Raw genomic sequence first — 20,945 nt, forward strand, 5'->3', positions numbered from 1 at the left:
GTCCATGTTGCAGAATCAAGAGAAGACTCTTCTTGATTCTGGCACTTCCTAGCCTGTGTAGGCTGCACACCTTCATTCAAATCTTGACTTTGTTTCTTACCTTTATGGGCATGGAGCTAGAGCTTCTTAGTGGGGGCCAGGAGCTGAAAGGCGTGTTAAAACTGGGCCACCTCTTTTCCATGCAAATAGCAAGCGGCAATTAAAGGCAGAATTCTGTCTGGCTGCTGGGGAAAGTGCTAGCAGGTCAGACTAGGACCTTGGCCTGACAACCCAGAGAGGCAGGCACTGGTAGGAGTCAACAGGCTCCCAGGAGAGGAGACTCGGGCCCAAAGGCTGTTTTGGAGGTACAAGAAGGCAGTACCCTTCTTTAAAATTGAGGTGAAATGCACCTAACATGGCCATTTTGAAGTGAACAATTCAGTGGCATTTAGGACGTTCACAATGTTGTGCAACCATCATCACGGGCTGTTTACATGCTTTGAACCAAGTATTTCTCTTTTTTCATCCCCGTACCCTCCCGGCCTCCAAATCTCCAGGAACCACTGGGTGGAGTGGTATAGAGGCTGCAGCAAGCACCACGAGGTTGGAGGTTGGAGGTTGGGGGGGGGCGGGACCCTCCACTGCCCCACCTCCCCACCCCTACACCTGGACGCATTTGCGTGGACTTCTGGATTTTCTTTTACCGTGCCTGTCTGGCTGAGGTATTTAAAACGCTCTTTGCTTTGCATCCCCAAGCATTTGCCTGACCAGGCTCTCCACTGATTAATTGTCTTCTTCCTCCCCTAATGGAGATCCCACTGGGCAGAAGATGAAGGCGAATCCCTCTTGGGCACAAAAGGCTCCATTTTCTGTAGGTGGGAAAGAGCAAGAGCATCAGCATTGCCCCTCGCATAGAACTCCCCTCACTTTGTGCGAGGCCCCTGTTCTGCCAAAGTCTGGGAATCAAACCCTCTTTTAAATATACAAAGGCATGTCACTATTTACACGTATCCCATAGTGAATCCTTTTGTAAAGCAGAAGAGACTGGTAATTTGTCTGGGTTGTAAATGTGGATTTTCCTATATGGGCTTGGCTTTAAGTGAGGCCTGTTTCTCCTGCGATCAGGAAGGATGTCAGGGCACTCCTTCATTCCTTCATTCATCCGTGCATTTAGTGAGCACCCGTTGGGTTTCAGACATAGTGCTGCGTACCAGAGGGCAGACAAGGCCCCCCTCTCTCTCTCGTCCTCCGGCTTGGAGCACCAAGCAGTCCAGACCCTCCAGGAGACCTTTGGAAGACCTCCTCCTTGGGCCAAATTACAGGCAGGCATGTGACTGCTTTGCCTTTGACCCTTTGAAATAAAGAGCAATATCGAAGCCAGCCAAGGAAAATCATTCTTTTTTCCTCCCATGTCAGAAAGAATGTGGGGGCTGGGGGGTGTTGCAGTTTGGTTTGGGGCATCAGAGGAAGTGTCAGGACTGCCTTTCCTTCCACTGATGAAAGGGTTAGCAATTTACCACTTGAGGTCACGGAATCACAGGTTTTTGTTTTTCCTGCCAGAGACCTCCACCATATGACCCCGTGTCGAAGACTGCTTGTTTTTCGTTTTTCTCTCCTTTCATGTCCCTCAGCTGGTGACTTGGTTGGAGGAGATGGGGAGGGCGATGATGGGACTCTGGGAAACAGAGAAACTCTGATTACCAGGGTGACCCTCACATTGACCACTTAAAAAATTTTTTGTTTTTATTGGGGTTAAATTCACATAACAAAATTAACCATTTAAAAGTGAACAATTCAGGAGCCAGCCCGGTGGCATGGTGGTTAAGTTTGCACATTCCACTTCGGTGGCCTGGGGTTATCTGGTTCAGATCCGGGGTGTGGACCTACGTACCGCTTATCAAGCCATGCTGTGGCAGGCATCCCACATATTAAGTAGAGGAAGATGGGCACAGATGTTAGCTCAGAGGCAATCTTCCTCAGCAAAAATAGGAGGATTGGTAGCAGATATTAGCTTAGGGCCAATCTTCCTCAAAAAAAATAAAATAAAAAAATAAAAGTGAACAATTCAGTGGCATTTGGTGCATTCACAACATTGTACAACCATCGTCTCTGTCTAGTTCCAAAGCATTTTCATCACCCCAGAATGAAACCTTGTACCCATTAAGCTGTTCTCCATTCCCCTCTCCCCGAAGCCCCTGGCACCACCCATCTACTTTCTGCCTCTATGGATTTTCCCATTCTGGACATTTCATATAAAAGCAGTCGTACAATCCGGGGCCTTTTGTGTCTAACTTTGCTGTAGTGTCATGTTGCTAAGGCCAAACCATGGGGTAGCACGTATCAACCCTTCCTTCCTTTTTTTTTTAAAGATTTTATTTTTTCCTTTTTCTCCCCAAAGCCCCCCGGTACATAGTTGTGTATTCTTCGTTGTGGGTTCTTCTAGTTGTGGCATGTGGGACGCTGCCTCAGCGTGGTCTGATGAGCAGTGCCATGTCCGCGCCCAGGATTCGAACTAACGAAACACTGGGCCGCCTGCAGCGGAGCGCGCGAACTTAACCACTCGGCCACGGGGCCAGCCCAACCCTTCCTTCCTTTTTAAGGCTGAATAATATCCCATTGTACGGATATACCACATTTTCTTTATCCATTCATCAGAGGATGGCCATTGGGGTTGTGCCCATCTTTTGGCAATTGTGACTGGTGCTGCTGTGCACATGTGTGTCCAGGAGTTTGTTTGCGTGCCAATCTTCGGTTCTTGGACTTGTGCCTAGGAATGGGCATGCTGGGCCGAGGGCACTTTCTGAAGGGAAGGGCAGAGTAAAGGACTGAAAGTTGTGGGAGGGGGCAAGGGAGAAGCAAGGAAAAGGGAAGTCACTCTTCATCCTGATGGGGTGTGAAGACCTATGAGGAAACGTGACTCAAAGCTGCACCATCAAGCAAACGTTGGGGTTTCTTGTGTGTGCCACTCACGGACCTGTCCCGACTTTTGCATCTTTGCTTGTGCTAATTAACTTTTGGCCATCTCAAAAAGGCAAATTCACCTGCGACTGACAAAGATTTGCTGTCAGGAGGAGAATGAGAGGAATGTGCCAGGGCTCTGAAGGCAGTTCCTATCGAGGAGCCCCAGGGGTGTCGGCGAGCTGGGGCTGCTCTCATGGAATCCTCATGTGACCTCATGGGGGGTCAGCACTCATTTGAATGCCTATGTTTCGGCATGCTGGTTAAGCAAGCACCTTACTTTATAGTCTCACCTTGTGGGAATTCCTCCCTCCCTCTCTCTCTCCCTCCCTCTCTCCCTCCCACCCTTCCTCCCTTCCTCCCTCCCTCCCTTTCTTCCTTGTATATTTATTGTGCTCCTACTATGTGCCAGCCACCTGGGCTTAGGTACTGGGGAGACAATGATGACCAAGACAGATGTGATCCCTGCCTTTTGGGAGCTTACTATCTCATGCCTTTATCTCCCAGGATACCTAGCCCAGGGCTGGGCACAGAATAACACCTATCTAGCTGACAGATGCTTTTGGAAGAAACTACTTCCAACTCTCAAGTGGCACAGGATACAGAGGAGCACATAAGCTGGCAGCTGTGACCTCAGGGTTTTTTCATGGAATCCATGAAAGCTCTAATGTACGTGACCAAAGGTTTTCCACTCTAGCTGCTCAGCCGTTCCTTTGAAAGCTTCTCTCTGGCTGCCTTCTCCTACCAGAAGAAACCTTTCATCTCCTGGAAGGTTGCTAAAACATGACTTCTTCAGTAGCTCACAACAGCTAATAGGCGTTTTTGTTGATGGGCCGTGTGACCCAAAAGGAAGCTAGACTGGCGTGTGGTGGTGCCTTCGAAGGGGGAAACCAGCTCTGTTCCTTTAAGAGTGGCTGCCAACTGCCTCCTGGGATTTGGTTTTCAGGGGGTACCCTCACCTCACTTGTGCCCTTTGGACTCTCTCCTGTCCTGTTGCCCAGGTGTCACTTGAGGGCCAGTGGCGACCATACACAGCTAAATTAGCTCGCCAACTGTCCTAGGTGGCATACTGGCAACTGCTGGGCCATGTGCCCACAGATGACACAGTTGAATTTGTCATGAAAATCTGCTTTTTGTCCACGTGGGGCTGAGAGGTGAAACGGTTCCACTGGATGATGCTTAGCTAGGAAACAAGGAGACCAAGGCATGACCTGGTGCCTGTCCTCAGGTCAAGCCACCAAAAGGTGGTTTAAATTGTTTTATTGTGGTAAAATACTTATAGCATAAATGTTACTATTGTAAACGTTTTAAAATAGACAGTTGAGTGACGTTAAGTACATTCACAATGTCGTGCAACCATCGCCACGATCGAGGTTCAGAACTTTTTCATCACCCCAAAAGGAAACCCTGTACCCGTGAGGCTGTCACTTCCCGTTCCAGGCTACTTTCTGTCTCTATAGATTTGCCTGTTCTGGACGTTTCATGTACATGGAATCATACACCGTATAGCCTTTTGTGTCTGGCTTCTTTCACTTAGCATAATGTTTTCAAGGTTCATCCATGTTCTAGCGTGTATCAGCACTTCATTCCTCCTCATGGCTGAGTAATATTCCATTGTGTGGATAGACCACGTTTTGTTTATCCCTTCATCAGCTGAATGCCATTTGGGTGGTTTCCACTTTCTGCCTGCTGTGACAGGGCTGCTATGAACATTCGTGTATAAGTTTTTGTTTGAACACCTGTTTTCAGTTCCTTGGAGTATATGCCTAAGAGTGGAAGCAAAAGTTTTTTATGAGGATAAACTTGGCCATCTCCCCCGTGTTTTTCAAAGATGAAACAGAAAGAATTATGCTTCCTTATCGCACTTTGGAGAGATCATGGCTGGATATATGAACCTTGTAGCTAGCAGGGAGTTAAAACCCTGGGATAGATACAGGATTCTGCTTGCAGAGTAACTCCCTACACCATTCAAAGCAGGGATCCCAGACCTAAATGCTTTCAGGCTGATCATGGAAGAGAGCAGAACAGGCTGGGTGGGGACCGTTAAATTGGAGAACACACATGTCGCCTCTCGCTCTAGCCAACTGTTGACATGCAGGAATGCGGACACAGTGTTGCCAGATCTGATATTTTTTTCAAGAAAAGCTGGAAATCTGGATTTTTAAGTGAAATCTCTCAATTTTAAAATAATGGATGTTCGGATTTTCTTTTGGTTTAAAACCCTGGGCCAAACCCCCTGTGGTCAGTCGGCTAGATTTGGCTTCTGGCTGCTGGTTTGCAACCTCTGATTGACAGCAGGAAGTGTATCTCTCTCCAGTCACTCCCGCCCCTCTCGTGGTCCTTCCTTCCCTTCCCCCATCCTCCCAGCCCCATATGGACATACTTTGCTTTTCGATTCTTTCTGCAGCCTGCCCTCCTTTTCTCACTGCTTTCTCTTCTCTCATCAGATCACCTCTCGGATCTTCAGGGCCGGGCAGAGGGTGATCCTGGTGTATCCTGGGACTTTTACAGCAGTTCTGTGTTGGGTAAGCTTTAAGTGGGACTCTTCCCACCCTTGTCCATTGCTCCAAGATGTGGGATTTACTTTGGGTTTACTGGTTCTTCCCAAAGACAGGAGTCACCCTATGGAAGTGGCCCTTCTTCACCTGTTAGTAGCTTACAGACCCTTTCAGCTCCAACCCTAGCCCATGCTCCCCCCAGACCCAGCACTCATTGGCCTCAATGAGGAGATGCCACTGATTTCAACAAAGCCATCCTTCATTAGCCCTCTACCGCTCCGCACTCTGGGTATTTTGTTTTATTCTCTCTCTTCCAAGGTCCCTTTCTCCTCCCTTGCTTTATCCTAACCCTGCCAGAAGCCCCTGTGTGCATGGTCACCTGTTCTGGTATTGCTCACACTCAAGAGGGACCCGGCCCCTCCTCTGGCAGTTACCATTCCCTCCCTACCCTGCCCCGTGATGCACACCGAGTTTCTGAGATAGCTGCCGGCCCGAGCCCTTAGCCCCCTGGCCCAGCTTGCCTTTCGCGGAAGAGCGGGGAGTCTGTCTGTGGCAGTCATCTAGCACTCACTCATTAGGCCAGGGGCTGCAGATTGAGGGAGGTGCCCACCCCTAAGCTTGGGGGAAGCTGGAGCAAGAGAAGGTTGCAGTGGAATGGAACAAACCATGTCCCAACTCATGGCTGGGGAAGGGTAAGGTGAGCCCCCTTCGGGCTTCTGGGGATCCCAGCAGGCAGTTGGTGCAGTTTGGGAACACCACGGGCAGCGAAGGAGCTTCAGCCTTCCACTCCAGCAGCTGAGCAGCTCATCCTTCCCCTCACCTTGCTCTTTTCCAGTTGAAAGGTGGAGGAGGGGAGTGAATCTCTGGCCACAAAATGCTGTCTTCCAGGGCTAGAACTTTCTTGTGCCCTCCTACGGCTGTGAGCCATGGGAAAGGGAACCTTGGCCCCGACCAGGCAGCTGTGGGCTCCTTTATCTCCTAATCACACCCCTTTATCTTGTTGGAGCATTTCTGTTCTTCAGTTTTGTGCATGAGGCTAAGTCCTAATTCCCTGTGTGCCTTCCTTACAGAGGAAAAGGACGGGTTTGCCTGTGACCTCCTCCATAATCCTCCTGGGAGCTCTGATCAAGAAGGAGATGATGTGGAAGAGGATGATTTTATGTTTGAGCTCTCAGACAAGCCTCTTCTCCCTTGCTACAACCTCCAAGTATCAGTGTCCCGCGGGTAAGTGTCTGAGAGATCTATGGGGACTAAGTGCCAGGATCCTGGCAACCCCTGGCCTGCCTCCCCGGGAAGGGTGGAGTTCTCCAGAAAGAAGCTGAGACCTGGAGAACAAATGCTGGAGCTTAGGAAAGATAATACACGACCAAGGCCAGCCTGACTTTCCAGCCTAGATAGTTACATTCCGAATATAGGCTGTAAGCTCTAGATATATTGACTGTGTGTATTTCCCAAACCCCAAATCTAGACTCACTCTCTGAAGGGTTTTTGCACTGTTCCTGGGTGTAAGGGACGATCTGGGAGATATTTGGGCTGATGAACTATTAGAATCTCTGGAACATTTTTGTGGTTTCTGGGGACAGCCAGACAGAATATTTGAAATTGAGATTCTTGCAAAAGCTGGGACATATGGTTGCCATAGCTCTGGGGCCACTGGGGTCCTTAAGCAATCCTCAGGCTGGTTTCTCGTAGCCTTAATGTTGGTGAGATGATGGGGCACGGGCGCTGTCACCTCAGATTACTGTGTCTGTTATAATGGGGATCACCCATTTTCAGAGACTAGAATATACCTGATACTTAACGTGAGACTGAACCCAGTTTAATCTTTATTTGATGATTCAGAAGGGAGTTGGGCAGCCTGCAGGGCCGTGGCTCTTGCCGGGTTTCACATCTGGCGGCGTGTGGCAGAGCTGGCTAGGAGGATGCTGGATGAATTGTCCTTTTGTTCTTAGCCTCCATCGTTATGTTTTTTTCTTCTTCTTGGTGTCTTCACATATTTCAAATACCTTTGCAAACCCTTTTAAGGGTACTTTTTCTTTGATACCTATTTTTTAAACATCAGACCCTATTTTTTTTTGAAATAGAAAGCACATGAATTGCACATGACGGGTGGGGGGTAGCGGGGGGCGAACAATGGATTAGGAGCCCTTCATGTGAGCCCCTCAGGTGACAACTCTAACCACTGGACCACAGTTTCTTTGCATCCCTTCTCCCATGGCCTGATAAGAATAAAAATAGCCTATATGATGACACTAGTAGGGATCAAGTTTCAGGGGCTTTTGGTCCTTATTCTTCTGGGCATAAGCTGATCCCTGAGGGCGGGGTCGGGCCCCTGGGATATAGTATTGCACAGTTAATTAATTCCTCCAAAGTATTCAGCACCTCCTTCTCTGAAACAGGATCTTGGGCCCCAGGCAGTAAAAGGACCAGGGTCGTGTGCTTTAGGTATGGACAGCACATGGGGTAACCGAGGGCTGCGTGCCACTCAGCGAGCCAGGCAGCAGGCAGGTCTGCAGTTGAGAGCTTGGTACCTGCCAGGCTGGTTTTCCTGATGTTCCCTCCTCCAGCACCTCTTCTGAATCTGCCTTTCCCCCCAGCTGCAGCACAATGTGAAAATTTATGTTCTTCAAGGAGGAAGGGTGTAGAATGATGACTCTGAGGCCCAGTGGGGTTCAGAAGTGCCTTCTGAACCATCAAAGCAAAACTGAGTTCTGATCACCAGTGTTAATGTTCTGAGGGTTTTTTCCGTTCTTTGAAAGTGATGGTCCAAGTATATGGTATCTATGGTCCCTTTCTCTTAATCCAGAACACTCCATTCCCTGATTGTGTGAGCTGACAGAGTTTGCTCTCATTTGACAGAAATGGTGCATTTTAGGGATAAGGATTGTGGGGCTGGGTAGAAGTTTTGGGCGCTGTACAGAACATTCAATTCCAGAAACATGTCTTAAACAGTTGCACCAGGTCAAACCCTGAGGGCCGGAATACAGCTCTGGCCTTCAAAGAATCTCCAGCCTAGTGGAGGAGATAGACAAGTATACAATTAACTCTTAATAAAAAACCAAATGTCCTAAGCAGATTTATTGTTGTAAGAAATTCTAACAGTTCAGAAGGGTGTCAAGTGAAAAATAAAAGTTCCAGTCCACCCGAGCCCCATTTTTATGCCACAGAGAGAACCACAGTTTACGTATCTTTTCTATTCTTTCTGAAATGGGCTCTGTTATAAGTATTATAATAGGACTATGGACTGAGTGCCACGAGTCATGGAAGATGGGACAAGCAACCAGTTAGATGGGGGGAAGGCTTCACGGGAGCGCTGGCATCTGAGCAGGGCCAGAGAGGAGAGGCAGGTGGAGGGCGTGGCACGAGCAGAGGCACCAAGACATGCAAGTTCAGCAAGCAAGGCTGGTCCTTGATCCAATGGCCGGCACTTGACAGGGTGGAGGATGCAGTGCGTGTGCGCCTGTGTGATTTGGTGGAGACGGGGCTGAAGAGGTGGGATGGGGTCATGTTTGCAAGGTCTTGCATAATACCATACTAAAGAATTTGGCGTATTTTTGCTGGAGGTACTGGGGAGCCATTGAAAGCTGTTTAGGGGTGAGAAGGTCAGATTTTCTTTTTAGAAAACTAATAGTGACAGAGGATCCAGTAAGAGTGGGTGGGGGTGCAGAAGAGTGACTCTTGGCAGAGGGAACCCAGTTAGGAGGCTGATGGAATATAGTCCAGGCCAAAAGTGGCAAAGGCGGGAAGCAGGATAGTGGAATGGCGAGGAGGGAAAGCCCTGGAAACAGGGACCACTCACATGGGGATGCTGCGTTTCTTCCCCGTTAGTCAAAGCAAGCGTTTGGCCCAGGACTGGGCTCTCCAGCACCCCTCCCAGCTGTCCCCAGACTGCCGCCCAGTCGGGTGTGCTCAGCAAAGTCAGACTGGCTGTAATGTGAGCTCCGGCCCTGTAGAAACGATGGTGCTGCCGCTGGAGAAAAAACTTGTCTAATGCATTCCAGAGCCAAAGAGAAATGCCTTTTGGATTACCCGCAGTTTAGGCCTTTCTCCACGGCTCCCCCTCTGCTGGGGAAGATCTTGGAGAACAAGGAGGCAGGAGAAGCAAGGAGTGTGAACAGGAAAGGGAAACCAGACCGGGCTGATAGGGGTCGGCGGGGAGAAGAACCGGTCCCTGCAGAGGTTCGATTCCAGGTCAGGGGTGCGGGGAAGCCCTGGGGAAGCCTGCTGAGAGTTTTGGTTCTGAAAGGCCCATTTCCCTTCTGCTCCCACTTTTTGGAAGAGGTCACTCATGGGTTGAGTGCTTGCCATTTAGCTGAAAGCTGGGTCCGCTGATGTCGGGACAGGAGAAAATTTTCACCTCCGTTACACCCAAAGAGCCCCCGGCTTGGTGGAGGGTAGCTAGACTGACAGCCTTCCTGGACCTTCAAACATGCTCTGGGTGCCCCCTCCGCCTCCCCTCGGCCCCCTTCCCTAACCCCCATCCTTGCCTTTCTTTTCCAGGCCCTGCAACTGGTTTCTCTTTACCGATGTCCTGAAGAGGCTGAAGCTTTCCTCAAGGATCTTTCAGGCTCGGTTCCCGCACTTTGAAATTGCCACCTTGCCCAAGGCCGAGTTCCACCGGCAGGTGGCCTCCAGTCAGCTGCTGACCCCTGCCGAGAGGCCTGGAGGCCTGGACGCCAGATCTGCCCCAGGCTCCTCTGAGACTGTGGAGCTGGTGCGGTACGAGCCTGAGCTACTCCGGCTCCTAGGGTCCCAGGTGGAGTTCCAGCCTTGGAACAGTTGACCGGGAAAACAGCCCCTCCCTTTTCTTCTTTCTCCTCCCAAGTTCGCCCTTCCCCCACCTCCCATGTCTCCCCCACCGAGCACCAGACTGCAGAATGAGGCAATAATACGGACCAACAAGAAGCCGCCTTATCAATGCCAGCATTAGTGACTGGATTTTTTTTTTTTTTTTGGTTACAATTAGTTCTCATCTCCCTGTCATCGTCATTGTTGTCGTGGTTGGTGATGGGGGTGGAAAGTTGAACTCCACGTCTGAGGACAAGAGGTCCCAGGGGTGGTGGGAGGTGGTGCCAGGGTCCCTTGGACTGGCCTCCTTGGGTATGACCAAGACCAAACCTGGGCCCTGGGTGGCTGCGGCCTGTCTGGAGGAGAAGTGAGAAAAGCCCAAATCTCTGAGCGCCCCCTCCGTTCCCCTGTGTTCTTCTGTCTTCCATAGTATTTATTTTATTAGTATTTAATTTGTATTGTTTCATTGGTTTCTGATAAGTCTGTATCACTGTGATGATTTGAGACAGCTTGTTGTATTGAGGGACTTTCTTCACCTCCTTTCTTTGTCTTTCTTGATAAGCTCTGGAGCTGCTCCCTCCCTCTGACAAAGTACTTCCAGGGTTGTTTTCCCCCACTGGGGAGGGGGTGGGGAGGAGTGGGGGCCATTGACTTGTGACTAATGAAGCTTGCTGGTGCTGGCCCAGGGCTGGTGGGTTGGGGGTAAATCCCGAGGCTTTGGTGCTCTCCCCCCCCAGTTTTTTCTCATCCATGGCACCCCTCCCTTTGCAGCAGCCCTGCTATCTTGAGATTAGTGTTTACTGGGGAGGGGAGGATTGTGGGAGTGAGGGGTCAATTAATTACTCTAATAGAGGAGAGTGGAGAACGGGCCTGAAGGACAAGGCTGCCCCTCCGCACACTTTCCTCCCCGCTCCCCTGAGTGCACAGTATGAGTTTGTTCCCGCAGCTTCCCCCTGCACCCCAGCCCCCCCAGCCCCTTCTGGCCTCACCCTCTCTGGATACTGAGCCTCTCAGCTCCCAGCCCTCGCCCCCCAGCTCGCCCCCTTGCCAGAATCGCAGCACCCCTTTCCTCTCTCTTCTCTCTCTCCTCCGTCCTCCTTCCGCCCCTTTCTCCTCTAGAATCTGCAGTGGGCTCTGGGATCGACTGCCAGATGTGAAATCCAGGCCTCAGCCCGTTTCCTAGGCGAGGGCAGGAGACTGGTCTTCGGCTGGGCTCCAGTCCTGCCTGGGGACCTGGGGCCGAGTGCGTGGCCACGCCAGGCCTCTCTCCGGGCCTCCAGCGCTGGGCTTGTTCAGGGAGAGAGAGGGACAGAGGGCGGAGCTCGGGCTGCTTCCCTGACCCCGCCCCCCCGCCACCCGTGGTGTTGTCTTTCCCACTCTTGTTCTTATTTTTCTACCAATTGCTATTTTTCCGAACAATCCTTGTAGAGAGTATGTGCCATCCACAGGCAGGAGGGCCTCGCTGTGGCCGGCTCTGGTTGGAGATGGTACAGTTTTATTGTACAGGTGCTAAAACAACAACAACAAAAGAAGAAAATGGAAAAAAAAAAAAGACAAAAAAAAAGGCAAAAAAAAAAAAAGCCAGTTTGAGGATGGGACAATCTGTTCTCTGGAGACTCCTGACCCATGCGGGAGCATTGGTGGTTATTTTCTTTGTATTGTGTTTGTTCTTTGTTCCCGGGGGGAAGTTCTAGGCCCCCTTCTGTAGGACTGCTCCCCACCCCCACCATACTGCCCAGTTGGTTTTGAACAGTTGTTCTCCCTTTTTAAAAAAAAAAAAAAAATATATATATATATATATATATATAAAGTTGAGGGGTTTTGGGTTTTAATTTTTTGGTTTTGTTGGGGTTCATAGTATTGTGTGGTTTATTTTATGTTTACTTTTTTGCATTTGGGTGTGTATTCTGGCTGCCCTTTATGTTTCATTTTAAGCAACTGGCTGTGGAGTCAAAAACACTTGCATACTGAAAAACCTGTGTCAGGGCTGCTGTCTCCTGTCTCGCTTTACTCTTCTCCCCGTGGTGGCTTTCCCTGGGTTAAAGAAGATGGGCATCTCGATGAAGTCAATGGGGAAACCCCTGATCCCGCTTTGCAGTTTGGGGCCCTTAGGGGTGCAACAAATGAGGACCAGGTGGAGTGGCTAGTGGACATTTGGGTCACTGGGGCGGGATCTGGAAAGAAAAGGAAAGGTAGGGGCAAATCCTGGGCAGGGTGGGTTGGTGGGGAGAATTGAGTACCTGCTTTGGTTGTGTGTGTGTGTGTGTGTGTGTGTGTGTGTGTGTCCGCATTCCTTGTTTGCCATAAGAGAAGCAGGACTAGAGGGAGGAGCTCTCCTTTAGGTGGCGGTGAGGAATGATCCTCTTTAAACTCAAGGAAATCACCTCCCTGCTGCCTCTCTTTCCTGCCCTGGGCCACCCTCTTGGGCATCTGACTGCATGGTCTCATCACTGCCCTCATTGTTGTGCCAGAGTCCCCTCTGCCCACCCACACAGTGCAGGCCTCCATGGTCTGGTTTCCTAAGACCCAGCTACTAGGGAAGCAAGATGCCCATCCTGGATTTTACAATTTTTCCTCCCACTTCTGAGAAACTGGTAGAAGCTACGATTCCCTCTGACTGCTGGCTCCAGAATGTACCTGTCACCGTTTGAGAGGAAGGGGATGTTTGACAAGCCAGGGATGAGGCCCTTTTATGCTATATTCTTAGGGCCTCTCACTGTGGCTTAAGTCCCTAGAGAGCCGTGTCAGTGTATAGGTGAGGCAGTCTGTGTGTCTGGCCGACTGGAGTCCAGCCATCCCCGAGAGTGAACTGTGAGCTGCTCTCTGTGCTTGAGCCCCAGGAGCAGGCCTGGACCCAGGTCTTTCTGCCCAGATGGAGGAGCATCATCCCCTTTGAGCCGCAGCATTAACGTTCCTCACTGGACTTCGCTTCTCCACTTTCTGATCCCAAGGCCCTCTCGAATAGTTGCTTTCTCTGCTTCCCAAACGACCCCCTAACAGTACTGATTTCACGTTGATCCTCTGTTTGAAACTTACAGTTAAGAAATCAGACCTGTCATTAGGTCATGAAAGCCATGTGGGGAGTGCAAGGAGTCAGCTAGGCCCAGGATGCTATGGGACCTCAAAGAGATCGGCAAGGGCGCTGTGGTGGTCGGAAGGCCTTCCTGGGAGCGGTGATGGCTAGTTGACACTGAAGTAGAAAAACAGGAATTAGGGGTGGCAGGGAAGAGTCTTTGAACTGAGGGGACAATCTGAGCAAAGGCTTGGAGACAAAGAAGAGGATAGTGTGCAGGAAACTACAACTGACTTCAGTGTCACCACAGCTGGAGGGGACAGATGGGGAGGGAGGGTGCAGGAACCCTGCTGGCCGTGCCAAGGAGCGTGGCTTGGACTTTTGCCTTAGACGATGGGGAGCCACAGGAAAACTAAACGGGGTAGTGACAGAGGCTTTTTTGTTTGTTTTTATTTTAATAAGTCAATAAAAATACGTTGGAGGTGGGACAGGTGGAGGGAGGGAAAGAAAGGTAACTCCTGGCGATTCAGACAGGATGAAGGGAGAGTGGTGGGGGTACTAGAAGGATTTCCACTGAACGCAGCGGGGAGATGCTGTAGGCAACGTCAGAATGATCCCAAACGAATGGGTGATAGTCATCTGGGGAGTTGTGGACAGCCATGGGCCTTTGAGTTTGGGTGTGTGGGTGGCGCACACCCCTTTATTTCCCTAGAGAAAGGGGAGGCGTTAAAAGCGGAACCAAACAGCAGTTTCTCATTTTCTTGCTTTTGGGTTCCTTCCCCCCACCTTTTCTGGAGTCCTTCCACTGCCCTTGAGCCAGGTTGGGAAGAAGATCAAGGCCGGAGGGAAGGGCCGTGATATTAGCTCTGCAGCCCTGGTCTGGATTGGGGCGAGCGCCCTGGCCTCTTAGTAAACGGTCTCCTAATCCTTTCAGTGTGGCTTAGGGGAAAGAGCCGGCTCCATCACTTACCACCTAGGCTGACCTTGGGTGAGAACCGAATCTTTCTGAGCCTTAATTGCTCCATCTGCCAAAGGGGGCTCAATTTACCCACGACGGAAGAGAATCATACTGAGTAAACACGGCTGTTTAGGCGAAGTTAGTTCCTCCTCCGTGCTGAGGTCACGAGCCTACAGTTAATGATGGTCTTACCAGAATGTTCCTCTTTGGGGTGCAGGGTTGAAAGAGAAGCCCCGTTCAAGTCTCCATATTCCCGGAGAAAGGACCCTGCGCTCTCTCTTCATCCCTAGTTGGGTTGGATGAGGGGCGAATTGGGCAGTATACTCCTGCCCCTTCCATATTCTAACCCATAACGGGAAAGTGGGTTGGGTGTTTTATTGTGTCCTGCCCCCGCTAAGACGAGTGTGTGTGTGTTTCAGGGAGGATGGGGTCCGCCCCAAGGCCGCCTCGGCTGGCTTAGCTGCCAGCGGGAGGCGCCAAGGGCTCGGGCTTTCTGGACCCCGCAGCGGGCCAGGCCGGGCTCCATGTGCTTCCCTAGACTGTGGGTTTCCACCGCGAGGGGGGCCGGCAAGCCGCAGCAGCGTCGGGCCTTTAGGCGCCGACGCTTCCCGGCCCCGCGCGGCCCTCCCGGCTCGGCTCCCGCAGCAGGCGGGCGGGAGGGGCCCTCTACCGGCAAACGGATCGCGCGGGCGTCTCGATCGCTCTCCGACTCCCAGGTAGAAGGCAGCGGCGCGGGGGGAGGAGGGCCAGGCCGGGCGCCCCCGCGGCAGGGGACGGCGGCCGCGGCTCCCCCTCGCCGCCCGGGGTGCAGCGCGGCGGGGCTGGGCCCGGCTCGGCCGCGTGCTCACCTGCCGCTCCCGAGGCTGGGGGAGGGGGCCGCCGGGGGTGGGGCCAGGGCGCGACTGGCCAATGGGGAGAGGGCATTCGATCGATGGCTAAATTCCCCCTGGAAAGTGGAGGGGGCGGGGGCCTGGGAGAAAGTTCGAAGCTCCGGAGCAATGGAAGGCTTTGGAGGGGGCCAGAGCTGCCCAGGGAAACGGTCAGGATAGAGGCCTGGGATGATGCCGGCCACGGCCGCCGCTGCCGCGAGCCGCAGGCCCCTCCCAGGCCGCTCCTCTTTTCCCGGGCTGCGCCGGGCCACCCGCCCGCCGTCGCCGACTCGACAGCGCCACCTGCTGGATGTCAGCTCCCACGTCTGGCGTGCGAGGGCCGAGGCTCTCGGAGGCTGCGACTGCCTTGGCCTCCCAGCCCTGGGAGCAGCCGAGAGGGGGATGAGCTCACTCACCTCGGATCCAGCAGCTTTGGAGCCAGAGGCAAAAGCCTCTTTAAAAATACGTGATGGGGTTAGAAAGGCCTATGATCGTGAGAATAACTTCTTGTCTCGCCCCTTCCACCGGGCCTGACGTTTCTACCGCTCAGTCTCACCTAGGGATGAGGAAGTAGTGATGAGGCTGTCCCAGGAAGCGGGCAGCAGCAAAGGAGGGGAGTTCAGGAGTCGCCCGTGGCACCTGGTGACAGCCAGGCACAGCTGGAAGCAGCCTTGGGCTCCTGTGGACCCCCTTGTCCAGGGGTGGCCATAGACGTGGGCAAAGGAAGCAGCTGCCTACAGTGTTAGGGTCAAAAAGCTGTGGTAGCCCCCAGCATGGGTTGTCCTTCTCCCTCCCCTCTTGCCAGCCACAGTATAGGGCTGAAATCCCCATGATTAGAAGCAGGATTCATTCATTTTTTCAATAAACATTTATTGAGCACCTACTGTGTGCCAGGCACTGTGCTAGGCGCTGGGGATACATCAGTGACTAACACACAGTCCCTGTCCTTGAGGAGCTCACAGTCTATTGGAGGGGAAACATACAAAAAACACATAGCTAAGGAGCTACCACGTGCTAAGCGCTACAGTAAGAGGTATATACAAAGTGCTGTGGGAGCCCAGAGGAGGGTAGTAATGCATCAGCTGCTGGGGCGGGAGGAGTGAACCTCTTGACTCCATTAAACCATCGCAAAGGCAGAGCTGCTCTTGCCACATGACCCTGGTTAAAATGAACCCGTCTCCTGAGGTTCTCCTCTAGCCCTCTCCCATAACTATATCAGCACAGGTTAGTTTATCAGATTAGCTAATTTAACACTTTGAGTTAGGAAAGAAACTGGACAGGGAAGTTTCTTCAGGGGCAGAGGATGTTCAAAGTAGTAACAACTCTCGGGAGATAAGGTTAAGGGGTGGCGGTGGGGGTACCATGAGGGCACTGAACCAGGGAGGGCAGGCCCTGGGCAGTGGAGCACCTGGGGTGAGTGCCTGTGCTGAGGGGAGGTCGGAGGTCACCTACCTCAAACTTTGGTCCCCATCTCTCACCAGCTCAATCAGTAACCGTTTGCTGATGCTCACTAGATGCTTTGTAGTGTGCCCTGCTCTGTGGGTGACACAGTCCCCTGCCCCTCAGAAGGTAACACACTTGTTGTGGAGACCTGGGAGGTCCAGGTCATTGAAGATTTAAGTAACAGTTTGTGATGATAATAAAGGAGATGTCACAGGTTGTGCAGGATCAGTCGCCAAAAGAATGGCAATTGCTAGAAATGTAAAATGAAGAACTCACTTAAGGATAGGCTGGCCTAGGCAGGCAGCTTCCATGAATTGAGTCTTGACGGATACGATTTAGTTGGTACTCTCAGGGTGGGAAGAGCATTCTGGCCGAACAGAACCAAGTAAAGCAAAAGCAGAGAGGTGGGCACTTCGAACAGAGGCATATCCAAAGGCCAGCGAATCCATCAGTTTGACCAGAGCGCTCTATTGGGGATGGAGGGAGCAATGTGAGACGACTGGGGAAGTGAGTTAGGCCCTGACGATGACGGGCTTTGCCGGAAGGTCAAGGACTTGGGACCTTGTCTGAACACAAGAATCACTGCTCAGCCAGATGGGAGGGGGCGAGACAGGTCACTGGGGGCTGTTGATGTGTCTCGGGACGGGGATGAGCTCTGCGTCAGTTTGAGCTAGGCTGGAGGCTCTGGGGATGTGGAAGACAGGCTGGGCTTTCGAGATGTGGCAAATGGCACTGGACTTCAGGAGGTTGGGGGGGGGGACAGGGTCAAGATGGCTTCAGAGTGTCAAACTTAGAAAGTCACGTAAGTGTTGGCACCATCAGCAGAGATGGGTGAGTCGTGACGTCTTCTCGTTTGTTTGGTTTTTTGGAAAGGCTTTGTGTGCGTGTGGAGAGACTTTCAAAATGCATCTTTGATAGAGGGGCTGTCTTTGAGGGACTGACCAGCACCTGGCTGGAAATGTCCAGCAGACTGCTGGAAATGCGAGCCAGGAACTGAAGAGAAAAGTGGAGGCTGGAGCCCTAGACTTCAGACTCATCTCCAAGGAGCCGAGCAGGAGCCAGGAAAATGAAGGAGGCCCTGGGGGCCACCCCCGCTTAAAGTGCTACATGCGGAGCCAGCACAGGCACAGAGTGGGTGACAGAAGCAGCAGTTGAGTCTGACTAGTGCAAGAAGGGGTGGGAAGTAGTGTCACGTGCCGTGAGGGCTCACAGGGGCGAAGAACTGTGAAGACGACATTCGTTCGATGTCACCGTGAGGCTCTCAGTGACCTTCACATGATGAGTTCTATGGAGTTGGGGTGAGGGGGGCAGGGCCACCCCAAACCCATGCAGTGCCTTTGTGCAATGTTTTTTTTTAAAGGTGGCCCTTTCTCAAGATGCGTTACTTTCCACCATCAGGAAATTGTCATAATAAACGGATTTATTAGAAAAAGGCACTTTAGTGATAAGTGCTGGAAACGTGTAATAAATACACCTGCACAACCATATATGGTTCCCTCCCGGGGAGAAAAGAAGAACAAGAAGACAGCGGGAGAGGACGACTGTAGCCCTGGCAGTGACCAGGAGAGAGAGAACAACCAGGGGAGGTAGTTAGGTCAAGTGGATGCTTTTGTACCAAGGACATAGCGAGGGTCCTGAGGCACTGATTCACATTAACCAAATTCACCAGAAAATATGGTTTCCGAAGCTGACATGTCTTAGCTCTCAGCCTTGCCCCCAAATTTGGAAGGAGAGAAGCAAGCTAATTCAAAGAGAGCGGGGAGGGGGTCCAGGCCCTAGGCTGAGGGGTTGACTTTAAGAGAGAATCAGTTGACCCCTTCCTCAAAAAGGGGAAAGAGGGAAGCACGGAGCCATGCAGAGACGGGAGAAGTGCCCTGGGCTCCTGTCTTCTTGGCGAAGGAGTAATCAGGGTTAGGTGCGAAAGTTGGAGACGAGGGCAGCCTCCACCCGAGGGGGTCTGCCACAGCCGTCATGGGAGTGGATGGTTGGCAAACCTATGGGGTGAGGAGACGGCAGGCTGAGCGGCAGGTGTGCACGAGCAGGAATAGAGGCAGACCCAATGTGCATTGCTACATGACTATCTCCAGCAACACCTGACAGCAGGGAAACATGGGGGGCAAATGAATCAAGAGGGAACCCTGGATCCAGACTGTAGGCCAGGGTGCCAGTGAAGGCTGGCAATACAGCCCAAGCCTGCGACACAAACTGTCAACTAATTTAGCCCTGCCTGGTGACTTTGTGGCTGGGTCTGACCCTAGAGGGGCACTTGGCCCCTGTCTAACCCTGCACGAAAGCACTCTGGGGGTGCCAAGGTCCCAGTGTGCTGGCAAGTGACTGGTGGGCAATGAGGCTGTCTCCGGGAAGAGGACCTCAGGCTAGTGGTGGCTCGGGGGCTGCTCCCTGGGCTGAGTACCCTGCCCTCTCTTCATGCTTTTATCCCTCTTGGCCTTCTCCTTGTCCCTTAGAACTGCATCTTCTCCAACACACACACCCACTGAAGCTCTCCTACTCTGGACCTGAGCCAGCTCTGTGGCATCTCTCTAGATTTGGGGATCCAACCTGTACCCCATAGTCTCAGAGCAACTGAATGTGGGTTTGTACAAAGGAACTAGAGAATGCTTTCCCTTAAAAAAAATCTCCATCTCTGTGGTTGACCCACAGACACACACCCTTGAAGACCTCACGGCTATACCCCCGTCCTCCCCGAAGAAACAGAGATGCAGACCCACGAGTACACACAAATACGTACAGAGATATTCACATAGGGGGCAGTAAGTTGCCTGTGGAGGGAACGTGGGTAGAGAAATACAGCCAGGCGAAAAGACTCTTCTTGTGAAGCCCCTGCACCAGCCCTGGTCACACACTTCTCAGGAGGTTTGCCCTCCATCACCAAGTCAGCCCATTACCCCGACAAGAACATATCCCCTAGTGCTCTTGAAGGCCATGGTCTGACCCCAGCGATGCTCAAACTGGGCATGGTTTGGCCATGGTGATGCCAGGCAGGGGTGGGGTGGGGCCGGTGTATTGACATCCCACTAAAATGTAAGGGCAGGTATGCTACTGAAGTCAGTCTCTGCTAGAGGAAGTCCTTCTCAAACTGCTGCTCAACTCGCCTGGTGCGTCACACTGCCGCCAACCCATCTGTTTATATGTCATGGGGCTCCATCTTAATGAGGGAAGTGGGGTTGAATGGGGAGAAGGGGGCTGGGGTTGGGGATCTGGTCAGCAGGTTCCCAGATGTGGTCACATTAGGCTCAGCCATAAACAGGGACCCTGAGCCTGAGGAGAGCTCAAGTTCAGCCACTGGGGTCAGCCCAACTGTGGGGCGGCTGGGAGGAGAGAAAGTCTGGTTCCCCAGAAGGCTCGGATTGTGGGAACCCCTTGAAACCACCTGGGTTGGAAGTGGCTGAAGGTGAGCCTGATCCCTCAGGAGCTCCCTCAGGGTGTCTTCAGGAACCAGCAGCCCCTCCATGGGGGCCCCAGTCACCATGCCCTGCACATATGAGGAGGGCCTCAGTGGCCCCTCCTTGACCCCAGGGGCTGCTGTGGGGCCTGAAGTCCTGATGAAGGCAGCAATGACAGTCCCGGGGGGCTGAGAGCTGGGCCCTGCTGGTCCAGCCCCTGTGACTGAGGGCGGTGCTGAACTGGTCGGACGGTTGGCCCCAGCCAGAAGTTGGGGGAGGCCGCTGAGAATCAACGGAGCCCCTGGTGTTGCCCCCTGGCTCTCTTGGAAGGCGGCGTTCAGGGGGAAGGAGGCCTGCAAAGTGAAGGTGTCCTTGAAGGTTGAAGCGGGCGGAACACTCTGGAGCACAAGCTGGGTTGAAGCAGTAGTACTGGCAGGAGGCCCGTTGGTCAGCACTGTGGTCAGCGGGATTGTCTGCAGGGTCAAGGCGGAGCCTGACCCCACAGGGGCCACTCCTAGGTGGATGTTGCTGGGCACAGAAGTAGTACTGAGAAGAAACAGAGAACAGATTTGAGTAAGGCAAGAGGCATCTCTCAGCTGGCTCGGAAGGAGGGCACAGGAGGAACGGAGCTGAAGGTGTTCCGTTTCTTCGCTGTTGTTTCAGCTCCCGTTTATTGAGTGCTTGGTCTAGGTGAGCATCATTCTGAATGATCGGCATGCGGTATTTCACTCCACCTCCCAAACAGCCCACGAGCTGAGTAAGATTAATAACCTGAGTTTACAGCTTGAGGAAACTGAGGCACAGAGAGCTTATGTAACTTGCCCCAGACCACACAGCTAGTGGCAGGGGTTCACATCTAGCCTTGCTGACACCAGAGTTCATGTTCCTCATTGCTCCACTCTACTGCCTTCCCTCCTCAGAAAACCATCTTGGGGACCCAAGCCAGAGCAGTGAGAGCTACATACAAACAGCTCCATAACCCAGACAAAACCCAACCTTTCAGGGAAAATTAGAGGCACCTTAGCGTGGACAAGA

General features: G+C 52.3%; 2 protein-coding genes across 11 annotated transcripts in view; one reads left to right on the forward strand and one right to left on the reverse strand.

Moving 5' to 3' along the window:
• BCORL1 (BCL6 corepressor like 1) overlaps positions 1 to 12,038 on the forward strand; it is a 61,667-nt gene extending 49,629 nt beyond the window's left edge. For all 9 annotated transcript variants that reach the window (XM_044763434.2, XM_044763432.2, XM_044763433.2 and 6 more), the window contains 3 exons: positions 5,385 to 5,462; positions 6,506 to 6,659; positions 9,936 to 12,038. In XM_044763434.2, coding sequence (XP_044619369.1) covers positions 5,385 to 5,462; positions 6,506 to 6,659; positions 9,936 to 10,218 — 515 coding nt within the window. In that variant the 3' untranslated portion in view covers positions 10,219 to 12,038. The remainder of the gene's footprint in view (positions 1 to 5,384; positions 5,463 to 6,505; positions 6,660 to 9,935) is intronic.
• A 5,870-nt stretch (positions 12,039 to 17,908) lies between these two features.
• The window catches only part of ELF4 (E74 like ETS transcription factor 4), a 37,172-nt gene continuing 34,135 nt past the window's right edge, over positions 17,909 to 20,945 (reverse strand). For both annotated transcript variants that reach the window (XM_014866242.3, XM_014866243.3), the window contains exon 9: positions 17,909 to 20,456. In XM_014866242.3, coding sequence (XP_014721728.1) covers positions 19,652 to 20,456 — 805 coding nt within the window. In that variant the 3' untranslated portion in view covers positions 17,909 to 19,651. The remainder of the gene's footprint in view (positions 20,457 to 20,945) is intronic.

This window comes from Equus asinus, chromosome X, assembly GCF_041296235.1.
Source record: "Equus asinus isolate D_3611 breed Donkey chromosome X, EquAss-T2T_v2, whole genome shotgun sequence".
Classification (NCBI taxonomy): Eukaryota; Metazoa; Chordata; class Mammalia; order Perissodactyla; family Equidae; genus Equus; species Equus asinus.